Genomic DNA, 19637 nt, shown 5'->3' with positions numbered 1-19637 from the left:
CAAAGTGATACAATAGATATAAAAATAATAGTATAGCGCTCAAAAACGAGTGAAAATGAAAAAAATTAAATAAACCACTAAGACAATTGGTATATGAAAAATTTGACATAGTACATCAGTCCATCTTGATTCAATATACCATCATGGTGTAAGTAAACATCAACACAAGTGTGAAATCTAAGGTGATAAATCTTGAAGAAGTGCTTGATCATGAAGTGCAGTCAAAAAAGTAAGGTTGGCACACGCTTACCAGATGGGGTGGACACGACGTGTACCTTATAGCACATGGGTCAAACAGGCATAGTGAGGACTCGGCCTCAATGTAGTGATCTGTGAGTGAAGCAGTAGGTGGAAGGTAGACCTCAAGGGTAGATGATGGAAGATCGTACTTCAGATGAACTAACTCCAAAGCTTGCAGCCTATTCTTGAAGTGACTGAATCTATCTCACTGACGATGGGACGTCCAGGGGATTTAGTGGCGTGCTTATATATCTTTGGGAGATAAGAAATGGTAGGTATATGGGGAGCTAACAGAACTAAAAAAGCATACTCTTTTTTATTTAGTATAGAGTCAGAGAGGCCTCGCTTGGCAATAATACCCAAATCTTTTTTGAAACGATTAGTGGGATCACAGTTTGATGGACTATATGGTTTCACAATTGCTTAAGATGTTTAACATCTCATTTGTCCAAGATAACGATGGTAACACCCTTATCTGCTGGACGTAGATATCCTGCAGATAAGGGTGGTGCCATCGTTATCTTGGAAATGGAAGTTAACTTGGAAGTTATCTTGAAAATGTTCCCATGTAAAAAATATAATGTCTGTCTCCACAACACACTTGGGAGAAAGAAATCAATTTCTTTCACATCAAATGTCACACATAGATCCTATTCCATTAAACCGTTTATTACATTTGCCACAACTCACGTTGTCTATCTAATTACCTGCCCATGTGGTAAACACTATGTGGGGAGGACCACACGTAATTTCTCAACTAGAGTTGGGGAACATATTTCCCACATAAGGTTGGGAAAAAAGAAACACAGTGTGGACCCAACTAGCACTCAATTTTAAGCAATAGATCGGTTTATCTCTATTGGCGGGGAGGTTCAGTTAAACAGAGTGTATCCAAACTCGAAACGTATTGGATATATGAACTCAAATCTTACTTTCCATATGGTTTGAATGCAGAGTGGGACATCAACGCATTTATTAATAAGGCTTGATGTCCCACCAATATTCTGCTTTTTTTGTTATTTTCATGTTATTTTTAGTAATTTTTAGCTATTTTTATCCACTTTCATATCATTTACCCGCCGTTAACCAGGGGGTTTGTTTATCATTCATGATTATTTAGTCTTATCTTGTTTAAGTTAGGGTGTCCAGATTGCGTTTTTTTTAGCATGTGTCCCTGGTTTTGCTTAATTCCAATGCCACATTTATTATTATTTTAGTAACCTGTTTGTTTAGCAATGAGTTTTACGTAATTTATTATGTGTGTCCCATGTTCAGTTCATGGAGATGAATTTTCCAGGGAATATGTATTTAAACCTTCTATGTAAGTCTTGTATTATGGATACCATCAAGGGTCCAGAGTTTAAATCATATAGGCGCTTTATATCTTAAGAGATGTAGATCCCTAAATAGAATATAGAATCAAGGCTCCAAACAAAAGGAAAAGATTATTGCAAGGTGGTCTTCATCCTCAAAGGCATATGGCTCAGCATCAACACTGATTTCTCAAAATTTATTTTAAAATTAGATATAAGGCCGAAGCACCAGATTATGGTGTGTTAACTTATCAGAGCCAGGTTATATGTTGTCTCGAATGTATAGGCTGGTTCTCAGTGCCCAAAATATGACAACTCATTCGAGAATGGGAAAGAGACTGGGCTATAATTTTACATCAGAGCAAATTAAAAGGGTGATGGGAGCGACACACCATACTTCAATAAGTTCCCATATACAGGAGATGTCTTACAAGTTCCTGACAAGATGGTATCGTACACCAGTTAGATTGGCTCAGATATATCCATCGGCGGCTGTTAACTGCTGGAGGGGATGTAACCAAAGGGGTTAATTTCTGCATTTATGGTGGCATTGCCCAAAGATTAGTTTTCTGTGAGGAGATAGCCCCTTGGATTAAGAAGATGACACTTAGACCTATAGAATTCTCTCCATTAAATTTTCTTTTTCATAGGATGCCATCATCTGTAGGTTTTATAAGAGAAGCGTTACTCCCCATTTGCTAAATGCAGAGTGGAGAGATGATTGATGTCATTAAAGGAAGTTATAATAGTAAATTAGGCATGGGATGGGCAACACGTAATGGAATCACATAAAGAAGGGTAGACTGAGATGAGAAGAGGTATAAAAATGAAATAGTAGAGTAAGAGTATATAGAATAAATAGTGATTTATTTATTTATTTTAATTTTGTATTCATTATATATGTATATATATATATATATATATATATATATATATATATATATATATATATACAGTGGGGACGGAAAGTATTCAGACCCCCTTAAATTTTTCACTCTTTGTTATATTGCAGCCATTTGCTAAAATCATTTAAGTTAATTTTTTTTTTTCCTCATTAATGTACACACAGCACCCCATATTGACAGAAAAACACAGAATTATTGACATTTTTGCAGATTTATTAAAAAAGAAAAACTGAAATATCACATGGTCCTAAGTATTCAGGCCCTTTGCTCAGTATTTAGTAGAAACACCCTTTTGATCTAATACAGCCATGAGTCTGTTTGGGAAAGATGCAACAAGTTGTTCACACCTGGATTTGGGGATCCTCTGCCATTCCTCCTTGCAGATCCTCTCCAGTTCTGTCAGGTTGGATGGTAAACGTTGGTAGACAGCCATTTTTAGGTCTCTCCAGAGATGCTCAATTGGGTTTAAGTCAGGGCTCTGGCTGGGCCATTCAAGAACAGTCACGGAGTTGTTGTGAAGCCACTCCTTCATTATTTTAGCTGTGTGCTTAGGGTCATTGTCTTGTTGGAAGGTAAACCTTCCGCCCAGTCTGAGGTTTTTGTCCAGGATATCCATGTACTTGGCCGCATTCATCTTTCCCTCGTTTGTAACCAGTCCTCCTGTCCCTGCAGCTGAAAAACACCCCTACAGCATGATGCTGCCACCAACATGCTTCACTGTTGGGACTGTATTGGACAGGTGATGAGCCGTGCCTGGTTTTCTCCACACAAACCGCTTAGAATTAAGGCCAAAAAGTTCTATCTTAGTCTCATCAAACCAGATAATCTTATTTCTCAGCATCTTGGAGTCCTTCAGGTGTTTTTTAGCAAACTTCATCTTTCATGTCTTTCATGTGTCTTGCACTGAGGAGAGGCTTACGTCGGGCCACTCTGCCATAAACCCCCGACTGGTGTAGGGCTGCAGTGATGGTTGACTTTCTACAACTTTCTCCCATCTCCCAACTGTATCTCTGGAGCTCAGCGACAGTGATCTTTGGGTTCTTCTTTACCTCTCTCACCAAGGCTCTTCTCCCCCGATAGCTCAGTTTGGCCGGACGGCCAGCTCTAGAAGGGTTCTGGTCATCCCAAATGTCTTCCATTTAAGGATGATGGAGGCCACTATGCTCTTAGGAACCTTAAGTGCAGCAGAATTTTTTTTGTAACCTTGGCCAGATCTGTGCCTTGCCACAATTCTGTCTCTGAGCTCTTCAGGCAGTTTCTTTGACCTCATGATTCTCATTTGCTCTGACATGCACTGTGAGCTGTAAGGTCTTATATAGACAGGTGTGTGGCTTCCTAATCAAGTCCAATCAGTATAATCAAACACAGCTGGACTCAAATGAAGGTGTAGAACCATCTCAAGGATGATTAGAAGAAATGGACAGCACCTGAGTTAAATATATGAGTGTCCCAGCAAAGGGTCTAAATACTTAGGATCATGTGATATTTCAGTTTTTCTTTTTTAATAAATCTGCAAAAATGTCAACAATTCTGTGTTTTTCTGTCAATATGGAGTGCTGTGTGTACATAAATGAGAAAAAAATGAACTTAAATGATTTTAGCAAATGGCTGCAATATAACAAAGAGTGAAAAATTTAAGGGGGTCTGAATACTTTCCGTCCCCACTGTATATATATATATATATATATATATATATATATATATATATATATATATATATATATATATATATAATATATATTACGCACGTAATAGGGCGATGGAAAGCCCCCTTTTTAATTATACTTTGAATTGAATTGCACAAATTGAGTTTTGGTTATGGGTAGGCAAGTGGGTGGGCTTTTTCCATTTTTTTTCTCTCTTTTGAAGATGACATGATCAAGGATCCAGTGTGTTTTCTCTGCGTGGGGTTAGTGTGGTGTATTTTAATGAAAAGATTTATATAGATATATTGTGCAATGTGTTTTTCTATGTTGTATGTTGGAATTTGTCTTAATAAAGAAAAATTGATTATAAAAAAAATAAAAAAAATAGTGTAAAAATAAAAAATAAATGGTAAAATAAATAAGAAAAATGTTTTTTCTTTTTTTAAACGCGCCCCATCCCGACGACCTCACGTGCAGAAGCGAACGCATACGTGAGTAGCGCCGCATATGAAAACGGTGTTCAAACCACACGTGAGGTATCGCCACGATTTGTCTGCATGAAACAGCTGGATCATAAATTGTGATTTTACAGCTCTCCTGTCTGAGTAGTATTTATTACATAGAAGGATACAGTGAGAGGATATTGAACTTTGTTGGGTCAACGTGGCATAGGCTAACAATATACTTTAGACACTTCAGATATACAAAGGCAACAATGTGGAAAAGTTTGTTTTGGTCGCACGATGAATAAGTGAAGTGGCGAAGTCATGCGGTTAAACCCAGAAGAGCACCCATGTGCTATTACTGACAGCTGTGGAAACAAAGTAAACCAAGTCACGCTGTTCAAAATAGCAGAATAGTCGTGTGCTAAATACGGCAGCTGTGGAAACAAAGTGAAAAATATAGATTCCTAGCACTTACCGTATTTATCGGCGTATAACACGCACTTTTTTCCCCTTAAAATCAGGGGAAAATCGCGGGTGCGTGTTATACGCTGATCCCCTGCGATCCTGAGCTTCAGAACCGCCGGCCGCGATTTGAAAATGGCGCCGCCGGCGCCGAAATACAGAGCCGGTCCTCGGTTCTTCTCGGCCACTTTCGGCTTCACTCGAGCGCCGCCCGAACCTAGCCGAGTGTACTCGGCTAGGTTCGGATAGCTCCGCTCACAGTCACGCCCATCCCGGGCGGGACTACGAGTGGAGCCGAAAGTGAACGAGAGCCGCCGAGAAGAGCCGAGGACCGGCTCTGTGTATTTCGGCGCCGGCAGCGCCATTTTCAAATCGCGGTCGGCGATTTTGAAGCTCAGGATCGCAGGGGATCGCAGGGGAGCCATTTTCAAACTGCAGTGACAATGAAAAGTCACTGCAGTTTAACTGCAGCCTGAGCAAGGCTGCAAATGGACAAAGAAAGCTGCAGATCAGCACTAAAAAAGCTGCAAGGCTGCAAATGACACCAAGGCAGCTGACTGCAAGGCTGCAAATGACTGCAAGGCTGCAAATGACACTGGACAAGCATGCAGATGGATGCTGTGCAAGGCTGCATTGATGGGCATTTAAATGTAAGTTTTTTTCCTTAAAACATTTTTTACCTTATAATTCCCTCCTAAACTTGGGGTGCATGTTATACGCCGATAAATACGGTATTTACATAATCAAATCAAGTGTAGTGGTCTCTGCTTTACATAATACAATGTATAGTGGCCCATGTACATATGATGTTCAAAGAGCTGTGTGTGATTTATGAACTTAAAGTGGAACTTCACTTTCTCAATCAACATTGACTCTTTTGAATCCTTATGCTGCTAGCTTTAGTAAATAGATAGGGAAGTATATCATATTTGCTTTTTTTAAACTTTATTTTTTACATTTCTTCAGTTACTTCCTGGTTTCCAGGACTAAGCAAATGTTTTCAAACATCCCAATCCTCAGGAGGGGAGGAGGGGTTTTCTCAGCTAAGCGCACCCTCCTGCCTGCATAACTAAGCTGAGGGCAGATGGATTCCAGGAAGTAAATGCTACATGAATCATTTGCCCTTACTTAAGATGGCCACAGCCAGGAAATGCTAGGAGGGTGATTTCTCAGCAAAATAAACCATGAAGACATGGATAGATGGGGGAGTTTGCTAAAAATATTATAAATGAATTAAATAGAGATTTTAATTTCAGGTGCTCAGATGCAGTATAGTTCCACTTTAATTCCATTTATTAAATACATGAGAATATAGTGTTTAGACACGTCTTATACCGTTTTTTTATTATTTTAACTTATTTGGAAGTCAAAAAATGTTTATGTTGAGAAAAATAAGATTGAGTAATGTGTATTTCTCATTGGCAGAATAATCTCAGATTTTGGGGCTATATATAAAAGGCTTGAGTAGATAGTCAGATTTCAACAGTAATTTTGAGTCTGCACATCCTTTGTACCTTCCTTTGATTGGTCTGCGCTTCATCCACTTCCATGAATTTCTGTTAATTCACAGAAGAGACAGAATGAGAAAATACTGGGGAAACTGGCTGTGCTGTTAGCCAAGAAAAATGTGGGGGAACTGACTATGCATTGTGTAGATTGTTGCCTCGTTACCTGTGCCCTGGGGATGCCAAGCGTATACTTTGGGCGTTGTAACAGATACGCATTGCTTGATTCTAGGGTGTAATACCTCAGCTGGTTATTGTTTTTTCAGACATGCATGCTAATTAGCAGAGGTGGGGGACTCGAGTCACATGACTTGACTTGAGTCAGACTCGAGTCACCTGTTTGAGGACTTGCGACTTGCTTGACAAAATTAAATAAATGACTCGACTTGACTTTGACTTGTCACTAATGACTTGCGACTTGACTTTGACTTGGGCTATTTGACTTGCAATGACTTGCAATGACTTGGCACCACCAGTGCTGTGTCTTGGCCTAGGCAAAAGCCGCCCCCCCCACCCACACACACAAAAGAAAGCTCCCCCCCCAAGTCCCAGCTTCAGGGTAGATCAGCATTTTGACTTAATTTGTGACTTGACCAAAATAAATGACTTGACTTGACTTGCTTGACTTCTAGCAGGGACTCGACTTGACTTGCTTGCTTTTCGCCACAGTAACTTGGGACTTCCTTGTGACTTGAAGGTTAAGACTTGAGACGTGCTTGTGACTTGCACATGTGTGACTTACTCCCATCACTGCTAATTAGCTTTATAAATTTACTAAAAGCTGTTGTTAAATTACTTCTGGGAATATTTCATTTGAACATTTGTGTTTTTATAATAAACTGCTAAATTTGGAGAGTACATGTTAATATTTATTTTGGCATTACACGGTCTCAGTAAAGGAGTTGTTTTAATATGTTCTATATATTGCTATATATAGTGTGTATTGAATAAAGAGTTAGTGTCATGCCATGCACGTCATAATATGTGATCTTTATTGTTTCTATGTATCAGAATATAGCAAAAAGTAAAAATAAAAAGGAAAAATGCTGCGCCAATCAAACAAATAAAAAATAAAAATAAAAATGATGAAACAATAAGCAGCCAACACCACCAATTAGACTAATTGTGACAATGAATATATAAACAAAAAGTGTAGCGCTATGATGTGTCAATCGGCAACACTAGAATGTGTTGAGTAACAAACAGTGTAAATCAAAACGTTGGGTCATGCTAGACCTCATATAAAGGACAATGAACCAGTGAGAAATCCACTATTCAAAGGAAACCACTATTATCATGTCCTCTGTGATAAGACAATGTGGATTGAATGTGCATCACACAACTTAAACCCAAACCCTCAGAACACAACTCCAGCATATAGGGGTAGGGATAAGTAACAAGTCTCTGAGGTGAGGACAGTTCGTTTAATCAAACGGAGACATCTTGGAGTATAAACATATGGCTCATAATATCATTTATTCTTATTATTGATGGACTCTTCCAATGATCAGCCAGGTATGAAAATAATATAAAATGCCCTTACCAGACGCGGTGGACTCACAGGCCGTACGGCGGTGAGTCATACGAGCTTAAACCGTAAGACACGGTAGGGTTATAGCTGTTCCTGGTCCGCAATCGGAGGATCCTGAGAAGAACTCCAGTCACAAACAGTCTCCCAATTCGTCCTCCAACACTCACTTGGATCTCAGACAGTTTGAAGCAGGGGGAATAGGAGAAAGAAGGCTCCACATAGTGTAAATTCCAATTTATCAGGGGATTTATTGTATAAAAAATTCCAACGAAAACTTCCAGATAAAAACAAAATTCATAAAAACGTAAAAAGTTGTATTTAGCGCAGTAGACAGATGGTTTAAGGTAGCGTCCTACACCCGACGCGTTTCGTCTGAAAAGACATCAACTGGGGTACAGCTAACCTCTCATCTGCTGCGCTATTTATTTAAAAGTGCTCAAATTTGCATTGGGGACACCTGTGCGGCGTGACTTCCGGGTTTGTATCATGTGAGGATGTTCCTAGTCAGCTGACTATCTCACCGGCCTATCATAAGGTGAATTCCAGATCCAAACCAAGCCTCGGCTTGGATCTCATGTCCAACCTATCGTGACTGGACGGTAGAAACGTGATTACCACGTCTGAGCGTCACATCATGGTGACGCAGAGCGTAATCTATTCTTCCTGGTTAACTGAATGTATGCGTCATCGCGTATCTACGCGATGACGTCATGTGTCTAGCATACCCTCTCATTTTTCAGAGTAGTGTAAACAACAAGGAACGCCGCTCCTCGCGCATGCGCAACAGCGTGAAAGCTGAGGGTCCTTCCCACTTGGGAGTATCCAGGCATGATGTTGTAAACAAGCACCAATCGGAAACACTCTCCTCGCTCTGTTAGCCACTCATATTATTCCCTGCATTTACCAGGATCACCGGACATGAATCCGACGGATTGTTTAACGTCCAGAGAGAATAGAATCATTGGGGCTTAAGGAAAGCGTAGGTGCACAGATTAATAAATCATTGAGGGGAACTTTAAATGTAGAACTATAATAGTCACGACACACATGTTCCTCCATGTTTACAAACATTACTCACAGGCAAAGCAATGTAATCATCTTAAAACACTGCATATTGTAATAAAAACATATATAAACTGTATGTATACAAATATATCAAAAAAGTACATAAAGTGAAAATCAACCTCATGTAATAGCCATAAAACAAAAACCATCTAGCAGAAACATATGTCTAAGAGAAAGGACATACATACTTCTTTGATAGCACCCTAAATAGATCTCAAATACTTCATAATTTGATATAAACAAAGAGGAAAGGGAAAAAAAGAAGGGACGAAAAAATACACATAACAGTAACAAATCTAGTGGACATTACCAAAAGGGCCTGCCATTATGTATAATTTTGAAATCAATGTATTAGGGGTAGTAAAATCCAATAGAAATTGGAGTCATTGCAGTCAACCAAAAAAAATGTATATGTATGGAAATTATACATTAAAAAGATGAGGAGAGGGGCATTTACAGGAGTCTCAGGACTGGTTAATAAACGCATTAATGTCCCACTCAATGTTTAAACCATGGGGTACATAGCATTTAATTTGGTGTATCCACCAAGTTTCGAGTCTAGAGACTCCCCTTATGCTAGATTCTCCTCTCCAATGTGGAATAAACCGATCAATAACCTGGAAAGTGGATTTTACTACCCCTAATACATTGATTTCAAAATTATACATAATGGCAGGCCCTTTTGGTAATGTCCACTAGATTTGTTACTGTTACGTATATTTTTTCGTCCCTTCTTTTTTTCCCTTTCCTCTTTGTTTATATCAAATCATGAAGTATTTGAGATCTATTTAGGGTGCTATCAAAGAAGTATGTATGTCCTTTCTCTTAGACATATGTTTCTGCTAGATGGTTTTTGTTTTATGGCTATTACATAAGGTTGATTTTCACTTTATGTACTTTTTTGATATATTTGTATACATACAGTTTATATATGTTTTTATTACAATATGCAGTGTTTTAAGATGAGTACATTGCTTTGCCTGTGAGTAATGTTTGTAAACATGGAGGAACATGTGTGTCGTGACTATTATAGTTCTACATTTAAAGTTCCCCTCAATGATTTATTAATCTGTGCACCTACGCTTTCCTTAAGCCCCAATGATTCTATTCTCTCTGGACGTTAAACAATCCGTCGGATTCATGTCCGGTGATCCTGGTAAATGCAGGGAATAATATGAGTGGCTAACGGAGCGAGGAGAGTGTTTCCGATTGGTGCTTGTTTACAACATCATGCCTGGATACTCCCAAGTGGGAAGGACCCTCAGCTTTCGCGCTGTTGCGCATGCGCGAGGAGCGGCGTTCCTTGTTGTTTACACTACTCTGAAAAATGAGAGGGTATGCTAGACGCATGACGTCATCGCGTAGATACGCGATGACGCATACATTCAGCTAACCAGGAAGAATAGATTACGCTCTGCGTCGCCATGATGTGACGCTCAGACGTGGTAATCACATGTTTCTACCGTCCAGTCACGATAGGTTGGACATGAGATCCAAGCCGAGGCTTGGTTTGGATCTGGAATTCACCTTATGATAGGCCGGTGAGATAGTCAGCTGACTAGGAACATCCTCACATGATACAAACCCGGAAGTCATGCCGCACAGGTGTCCCCAATGCAAATTTGAGCACTTTTAAATAAATAGCGCAGCAGATGAGAGGTTAGCTGTACCCCAGTTGATGTCTTTTCAGACGAAACGCGTCGGGTGTAGGACGCTACCTTAAACCATCTGTCTACTGCGCTAAATACAACTTTTTATGTTTTTATGAATTTTGTTTTTATCTGGAAGTTTTCATTGGAATTTTTTATACAATAAATCCCCTGATAAATTGGAATTTACACTATGTGGAGCCTTCTTTCTCCTATTCCCCCCTGCTTCAAACTGTCTGAGATCCAAGTGAGTGTTGGAGGACGAATTGGGAGACTGTTTGTGACTGGAGTTCTTCTCAGGATCCTCCGATTGTGGACCAGGAACAGCTATAACCCTACCGTGTCTTACGGTTTAAGCTCGTATGACTCACCGCCGTACGGCCTGTGAGTCCACCGCGTCCGGTAAGGGCATTTTATATTATTTTCATACCTGGCTGATCATTGGAAGAGTCCATCAATAATAAGAATAAATGATATTATGAGCCATATGTTTATACTCCAAGATGTCTCCGTTTGATTAAACGAACTGTCCTCACCTCAGAGACTTGTTACTTATCCCTACCCCTATATGCTGGAGTTGTGTTCTGAGGGTTTGGGTTTAAGTTGTGTGATGCACATTCAATCCACATTGTCTTATCACAGAGGACATGATAATAGTGGTTTCCTTTGAATAGTGGATTTCTCACTGGTTCATTGTCCTTTATATGAGGTCTAGCATGACCCAACGTTTTGATTTACACTGTTTGTTACTCAACACATTCTAGTGTTGCCGATTGACACATCATAGCGCTACACTTTTTGTTTATATATGTATCAGAATAAACACTTGGAATTGTGATATGTATACAGGAATGCAGGCCCTAAATCCTGCTTTTTTTTATCAGAATAGTGTTCCAATTATTGTGTGCACAAAGGGGATACTGTACTGTTGCTTTAAATGTACCAGAATTAAAGCAAACCTGGCACAAACCAAGGCAATTATGGGTCACAGGAGTGCAATTCGTTGTGCACTCCTGAAGTCTGCTCTCTGCTGACATCACGGATATCAGTTCAGGCACCGCGTCATTGTGACAATAAAGTCTGGATCGCCAGGTGCCTGGACTGACACCCGTCTCAACCTCTCAGTGAGCCGCTGAGAGCCTGAGACAGCCGCTCCCTGTCCCTCCACAGCTCAGCGCTCCAGTGAGCATGGAGGAGCAGAGAGCTGCAGATTGACAGTCAGCAGCTCTCGGCTTGGGGAGCTGTGAGAACCAAGCCATCGGCAATGTTTGATGGCTCGGTTCTCAGTGCAGAGGCGCCGGGGTACAGTTGCTGCATCAGACCGATGCTGCATCCACCTAGGTAAGTATGATGGAGGAAAAAACCCCAAACCCATACTTCTCTTTTAAGTCTGCACAATTAAAACTATGGCTTGCGGAATTTTTACTTAAAGTTGAATTCCGGCTTAGCACTAACCAGTCTTAAAACTGTCCCACCCTCCTCTTAACAGTTATGCTTACAAACCTGTGTAAGAAAGATGTATACACTTACCTATTTTCTCTCTGGTCCAGTCAGGTGATCCCCTATGCCAGCCAACGGCTGTTGCAGGGAAGAGGAGAGAGCACACTAGCAATGGCTAGTAATGACTGGAGTGGTGATGTCACCCATTGATTTCAATGGCCCATCAGTTGTTAGCATTCTCTCCTTTCTCCTGAAGCCACACTGGTTTGCACAGGGGTGTCAAAAAACGTGTCCGAATCGGAAAAGCCGTAAAAAAGGTAAGTACATACATCTTTCTTACACAGGTGACTTAGCATAGGCATTAGGACGGTTTTAAGAGTACTTAGGGTTAAGCTGGAAGTGTGTTAGAGATCAAAGCCAGCAGATACCCAAAATCTAAAAATGCACCATGTATTTCTATTTCAATGTGGCACCATGTGTAAATACATTTTTTCCTCTGAAAATCATTTACCTTTATATGCATAGTTAGATGTTACATAGTAGAGGAGGTTGAAAAAAGACATCAAGTCCATCAAGTCCGACCTATGTGTGTGATTATATGTCAGTATTATGCCCTGTACACACGGTCAGACATTGATCGGACATTCCGACAACAAAATCCTAGGATTTTTTCCGACGGATGTTGGCTCAAACTTGTCTTGCATACACACAGTCACACAAAGTTGTCGGAAAATCCGATCGTTCTAAACGCGGTGACGTAAAACACGTACGTCGGGACTATAAATGGGGCAGTAGCCAATAGCTTTCATCTCTTTATTTATTCTGAGCATGCGTGGCACTTTGTCCGTCGGATTTGTGTACACACGATCGGAATTTCCGACAACGGATTTTGTTGTCGGAAAATTTTATAGCAAGCTCTTAAACTTTGTGTGTCGGAAATTCCGATGGAAAATGTGTGATGGAGCCAACACACGGTCAGAATTTCCGACAACAAGGTCCTATCACGCATTTTCCGTCGGAAAATCCGACTGTGTGTACAGGGCATTACATTGTATATCCCTGTATGCTGTGGTCATTCAGGTGCTTATCTAATAGTTTCTTGAAACTATCGATGCTCCCCGCTGAGACCACCGCCTGTGGAAGGGAATTCCACATCCTTGCCACTCTTACAGTAAATAACCCTCTACGTAGTTTAAGGTTAAACCTCTTTTCTTCTAATTTTAATGAGTGGCCATGAGTCTTGTTAAACTCTCTTCTGCAAAAAAGTTTTATTCCTATTGTGGGGTCACCAGTACGGTATGCATATGTTAATAAGTTTAGCATTGGCAAATTCAAAATATATTCCATTATAAACACTACATAACATGATATGGAAGCATACCTTAACATGAACTGATGTGTCATTGATCCTCCAACTATCGACACAAAGAAAGTGACAACATCTCCTACTTTTACTGGGCCAGGTGGGTATCGAATCTGAATATTGCTATCCAGTCTGAGCAGAGACATCCTCAAAGTGTGCCGGGTGGGATAAACAATTACACTGCCAAACCTTTCCAGTGCACTGGAGGCTTTGTGGGCAGTATCTTTATTGAACTGAATCCTGTTTGACCATTTAGTCTCCTCTGTATAACATTCCTCATCTTCTCCAGTCGTATAGACAATATGATGCAGTTCCACTGGGATTCCTTGTGGTGGAGGGGGGTAAATATGGTCCTCTGTAGGAGGAGACGTACTTAACCAGCTGGGCAGCAGCTCCAGTTCCGCAACACACAATCCCAGATTACCTTTCAATCTACAGCTTGATGAAATTTCCCGATTTTCTAAGGTGGCGACCATTCGAACGCATGGTAAAATCTCTGCTGGATTATAGTCCTCCCAGTCTCTTCCTGTGATATAAAATAATGCCTGCACTTTGGGTTTGTCAGAGTATATTGAACTCTCAATGATGTGGGCTTTTAATTGCCAATTAAATGTGAATTTGTTGGAGAAACTGAAAGTACTTGAGGTAATCATCAAATTTTTTGGCACAGTTTGCTCTGCTGAATAGGGTCCATAGGTGGCATTTATGGCTGGTGGCTTCTTGGCTTTATATATGAAAAGGGGTTCTGTCCGGGACTGCAGACTTGAGTTTTTCATAAGGTCTTGATTGGCTTCTTTAAGAAAAAAGGAGACTTCAGAACTACATACGTGATAGTTCACAGGTAGATAGACAGGGACTGATGAAAACCTCTGTATACTATCCATCGTTGCCCGGCTCTCTATTACTGCAAGAGAGAAAGTAAGATATAAAAAAAATCAATGTTTTGATCATGGAAAGCAAAGAGGTTTTTTTTTTACAGGAATGCCTTCCTTTCAAACAGTTTCTAAGGCAAGTGCTTGGACAATTTTCACTTTAGTGAGAAAAAAGTACATAAAATGCTACAGATAACTTCAAGTAATTACATATTATCCAACCAAGTAAAAAAAAGGTTACAATCAACACCTATTATAAAAGCTGAAAACCATGGAAGTCTCAAATACAGAACAATTTTCTTTAAACAACTACCCAGCTCTATGTTTATCCTTTTTATAGATAGACATAAATACTGTTCAAGTACCTTAATCAACCACACAAAAATGCTTACAGGATATACAACCGTGCTGAAGGTGTCGCATATAGGACTAAATTCCATAGTCAAAAGGAGATGTTTTGCAAAGACTATAAACAATATTACTCTATAAGTTATATGAACAGTAAAAATGTATATATATAAACAGAGGGGTAGAATCGGGGAGAGCAGTGGTGGCAATAACTGTGAGGTCCATGAGCTTATGATCAGGGCCCACCTCTGCCCAGCCAACATAGGCTATAATGACCCAGGATGGTAGGGCAGCCAGGGGAAGCACATGGCCACACTCATTATGCTGACTATCAGTAACACTTCCTCGTGTATGAAAAAAAGGTTGTGATTGTTTCCTGATACCTAAAACCTACTGTAATTACTAGCATAAAAATGCAACAGCCTGCCCTAGTCTTCTAGTCTTCAGTTCTAAGTGTACTAAAAAAGAGTGGGGGATACAGACTATGGCGAATAATATATTATATATTATATATACATACATATATTATAATATATTAAGAAGGGTGGCTTTATGTAGAATGTACACTCCTGTATGGAAATATGTGCCAGCTAAGCCATGACATTCCTTGTGGCTTTCTCTATTTACCTAAGTAAGTGCTGTTAGCATTTGTAGATATTCATACCATGTAAGACTAAAATGGCATAAAGTGGCTATAGCTATCATTAAAGGATACGGCAAAATAAAGCCTAATATAAAAGAAGCCTCAGTGAACCATACAGAGAGGGTGGGTATTGTACTGAACATGCGCAGAACTTTTTGAGCACAGTGAGCTCAGAAGAACCATTCAACATACTGATGCTTGAAATACAGATTTAAATAATAAATACTTATACATATGCTGACTTTCACACAACAGGATAGAGCACCTGTTTATATATATGTATATATATATATATATATATATATATATATATATATATATATATATATATATATATATATATATATATATATATATATATACATACTGTATACGGCTGTTATCTTAAAGTACATTTCCTTGCTTAGAGAATTGGTCTCACTTTTTGTTCATTCTTTAGTGCATCTTGTAATGTCAGGAGGCTTAAAGGCATCATTATTTGGATGTTCAACATGTACAGCAAACACAGACCATATAGTACATTTGTGTTTGATTAATTAGTCACAGCAGCCCATTCATTTTAAAGGGCAGCACTTTACATATTTATTATAGATTCATATCAGTCCTTGCCCTCAAGGAACTAACAATCTAAGGTCCTTACCTCACATTCATATACTAGGGCCAATTTAGACAGGAGCCAATCAACCTACCAGCAAGCCTTTGAAGTGTGGACGGAAACCAGAGTACTCGGAGGAAACCCACGCATGCACAGGGAGAACATGCAAACATCAGACAGGTAGTGCCATGTTTGGGATTCAAACTGATGACCCTAGAGCTGCCAGGCGGAAGCCCTAGCCACTTAGCCACTGTGGTTGCTTAACTTTTTATCTTTGAAAAAGGACTCACCCCCAGTACTTTCTTTAGGGTGGCTTAATTTCCTTGCAGGGTCACATATAGCCACATTTGTATGTGTGCTACTGGATAGGGCTGCAGCTTAGTGTCCTTACGCTGTGTTAATCTACACCGTCAGATTACAGTCACTGCAGCAAGAAATTCCCCTGCTTCTCCTTCCTTCTTCTTCCCTCCTCCAGCAGCTTGAGAGCCTAGTACCCTGTGACCTGCTTGGTGTGCGCAATTCCCTAGAGGTTCAGGAAGGCGGTACAGAGCGCTCTGAAGCTGGCAGCGGTTATTACTTTGAAAAGTAAGCATTGGACAAAAATAATAATTCAAAAATGTACTGTGGGATGTTCCCCTCCTTGTACAGAGTGGGTTAATAAAAAATGCTGCCTTTAAATTATCATGTTCATGTAGCAACCAATTATGATTACAATTACTGATTATGAGAAAACGCAAGAAATCTGCAATAAATGACCTGCTTGTATCACCCAAAACTTCAGTGTGTAGAGCTTTGACTCTTATAGTCTGAACTTTCTTGCTCACTATAAGGCTAATTTAAAGAATCCTGTCGAGACATATGTAGGCTGCCATTGATGACCTCCTTCTGAAAATGTCAGTTGTCTCTGGCTTCAGTACTTTCTAAATCACTAACCCAGAAAACAAAAGCAGTAGGTGACGTCAGCATTCATGAGGTGCATTGTTCCAGGTCAGAGACTCCTAGTATTGAACCCAAACTGTCATAATAACAGCCAGGTAAGTGGTATTTTAGAGAAAAGGTCAGAAATGATAATCCATATCTTCTATTAGTATAGGTTTCCTCTAATAAAGACAAATCAGAAGGAATACAACCATAGATAGCAACCAATAAGCAATGATTTTTAATTGTTCCTTCTAGGTCCCAGATGAAATATGATGGGTGCTTTGGGTTACTTTGCTTTGCAAATCATTAATGCTTTTTCCGCAGCCCTTTGTAAATAACCCCATGCCAGAAGGAAAAGGCTGTGTTGCTATAAAGATATAAGAGTAAAGCAATGCTGACAAACGTAGGTCTCTGCAACTGCTCCTGTTCCTTCAAGCTCAGAAGGATTACTGCACACAGCATGCTTCTAAGACATGGCTGTCACAAGGCTTTTCACATGCCATGGATCTCAGCAAAGTATATTTGCCCTATGCTATCATCCATATATCTTGCACATTAAATTAAATGCTGTTTTATTGACAAATTTCACTGTGATCTATATTGTGTGGCGATTGCTGTGTAGTCTTTCCTTTCCAATGAACATAATTTATATGATCCATGATACAGAAAAGCAATATCATTGGATATTACGCTACAAGCCTGTACAGCACGATTAAATCACTTTTATTAGCTATTGTGCGACTGCCGTACTAGAGGCGACAATAACAAAGTGTTTGCCTAATCGTTGTTATTTGCTCCATCTTGCAATGATTTCAAAGATTAAACTTTAATTTTGCAGCAAAGAACAATCAGTGACACTTTTACTTTCAGGCTTTAATGTAAGGAAGCAAATCTGCGCAATTTTGATCAGAGAAACACAAAACAACATTTCAGATAATTCTCTTTGAAACATCACAGCTTGTTTATTAAAGGATTTTAGTCAAGACAAAAGAATCATTTAAAAAGTTACTGAATATTAGGTTGTATTCACAGGGCATGTTTTTATTTAGACAAGGGCTACTGAAGTTAACTAAAGGCAAAACTTTTTTCTTTAGTGAAGTTATAACCCCCTTTCTTTCTTTTTGCCATTGTGGGAGGCCCCATAGCTAAAACAGGAAATCAGGAGAGGAGAGGAAAAGCCTCCAAAGTGCGGGAATCCCCAATTATCACCAGAACTAGTGTCCCCATTGGAAGATTTCCCTTCTTTTCCTATTGTGGGGAGGACAATTCAAAATTTGTGATCCTCTTTCACTTTCTATGTGAATGGTAAAAAGGACAAAAGAAGAAGGTGAATTTCCCTAATGGGGGCACGGACAGCAATAAAAACCTGACAGGTGTTCTAATCCCACTCCACTCCATCCAAAAGTAAATATATACAGTATATATATATATATATATATATATATATATATATATATATATATATATATATATATATATACACAGTGGGGACGGAAAGTATTCAGACCCCCTTAAATTTTTCACTCTTTGTTATATTGCAGCCATTTGCTAAAATCATTTAACCACTTGCTTACCAGGCACTTAAACCCCCCTCCTATCCAGACCAATTTTCAGCTTTTAGCGCTGTCACACTTTGAATGACAATTGCGCGGTCATGCAACACTGTACCCAAATGAAATTTTTATCATTTTTTTCCCCACAAATAGAGCTTTCTTTTGGTGGCATTTGATCACCTCTGCGGTTTTTATTTTTTGTTAAAAAAATTTAAAAAGACCGAATTTTAAAAAAAAAAAAAAAATTTTTTTTTATATTTTGTTATAAAATTTTTTAAATGGTAATTTTTCTCCTTCATTGATGTACGCTGATGAGGCGGCACCAATGGGCACTGATAGGTGGCAGTGATGGGCACTGATGGGTGGCAGTGATGGGCACTGATTGGGGGCAATAATGGGCACTGATCTTGTACACTGCTAGGTGGCACTGATTGGCACCACTGGTGGGCATTGTTAGGTGGCAATGGTGGGCATTGATAGGTGGCACTTGTAGGCATTGATAGTTGGCACTTATGGGCATTGATACGTGGCACTGGTGGGCACTGTGGGCACTGTGATGTGGCAATGTCAGGTTGCACTGTCAGTGGGTACTGTTGGCACAATTGAGGCACATATGAGGCATTATTGCCTCCTCCTCTTCGGGACCGATGTCCCTTGCTGCTGAGCCGGTGATCGGCTTTTTTTTCTCCTCGCACTGTAAGTGCGAGGAGAAAAAAAAAGCGATCACAGAGCTTTTGTTTTGATCATGTGATCAGCTGTCATTGGCTGACAGCTGATCACATGGTAAGGGGCCGGGACCGGCCCCTTACACAGATCGGTGATCACCCGAGTCTCAGTGACTCGGTGATCACAGCGCGCTCCACGCGCGCCCTGCAGGGTGCGCGCAGGGCACGTGCACAGGGGAGGCCGTCATATGACGGCCTCCCGGGAATTCAGGTCCGCGCTGTAGCCGTCATTCAGCTATAGCGCGGATGCCAATCGGTTAAGTTCATTTTTTTCCTCATTAATGTACACAGCACCCCATATTGACGGAAAAACACAGAATTGTTGACACTTTGCAGATTTATTAAAAAACTGAAATATCACATGGTCCTAAGTATTCAGACCCTTTGCTGTGACACTCATATATTTAACTCAGGT

The 19637-nt window shown here is 39.9% G+C and overlaps 1 protein-coding gene across 1 annotated transcript in view; it reads right to left on the bottom strand.

The window, feature by feature from the left end:
* The window catches only part of TMEM132B (transmembrane protein 132B), an 857592-nt gene that overhangs the window by 664951 nt on the left and 173004 nt on the right, over window positions 1–19637 (bottom strand). The window contains exon 2 of the mRNA XM_073627958.1: window positions 13584–14469. Within this exon, the coding sequence (XP_073484059.1) occupies window positions 13584–14469 (886 nt within the window). The remainder of the gene's footprint in view (window positions 1–13583; window positions 14470–19637) is intronic.

Source organism: Aquarana catesbeiana, linkage group LG01 (assembly GCF_042186555.1).
Source record: "Aquarana catesbeiana isolate 2022-GZ linkage group LG01, ASM4218655v1, whole genome shotgun sequence".
NCBI classification, from domain to species: Eukaryota; Metazoa; Chordata; class Amphibia; order Anura; family Ranidae; genus Aquarana; species Aquarana catesbeiana.
The sequence above is the reverse complement of the archived record's forward strand: the minus strand, read 5'-3'. Positions and strand labels throughout refer to the sequence as shown.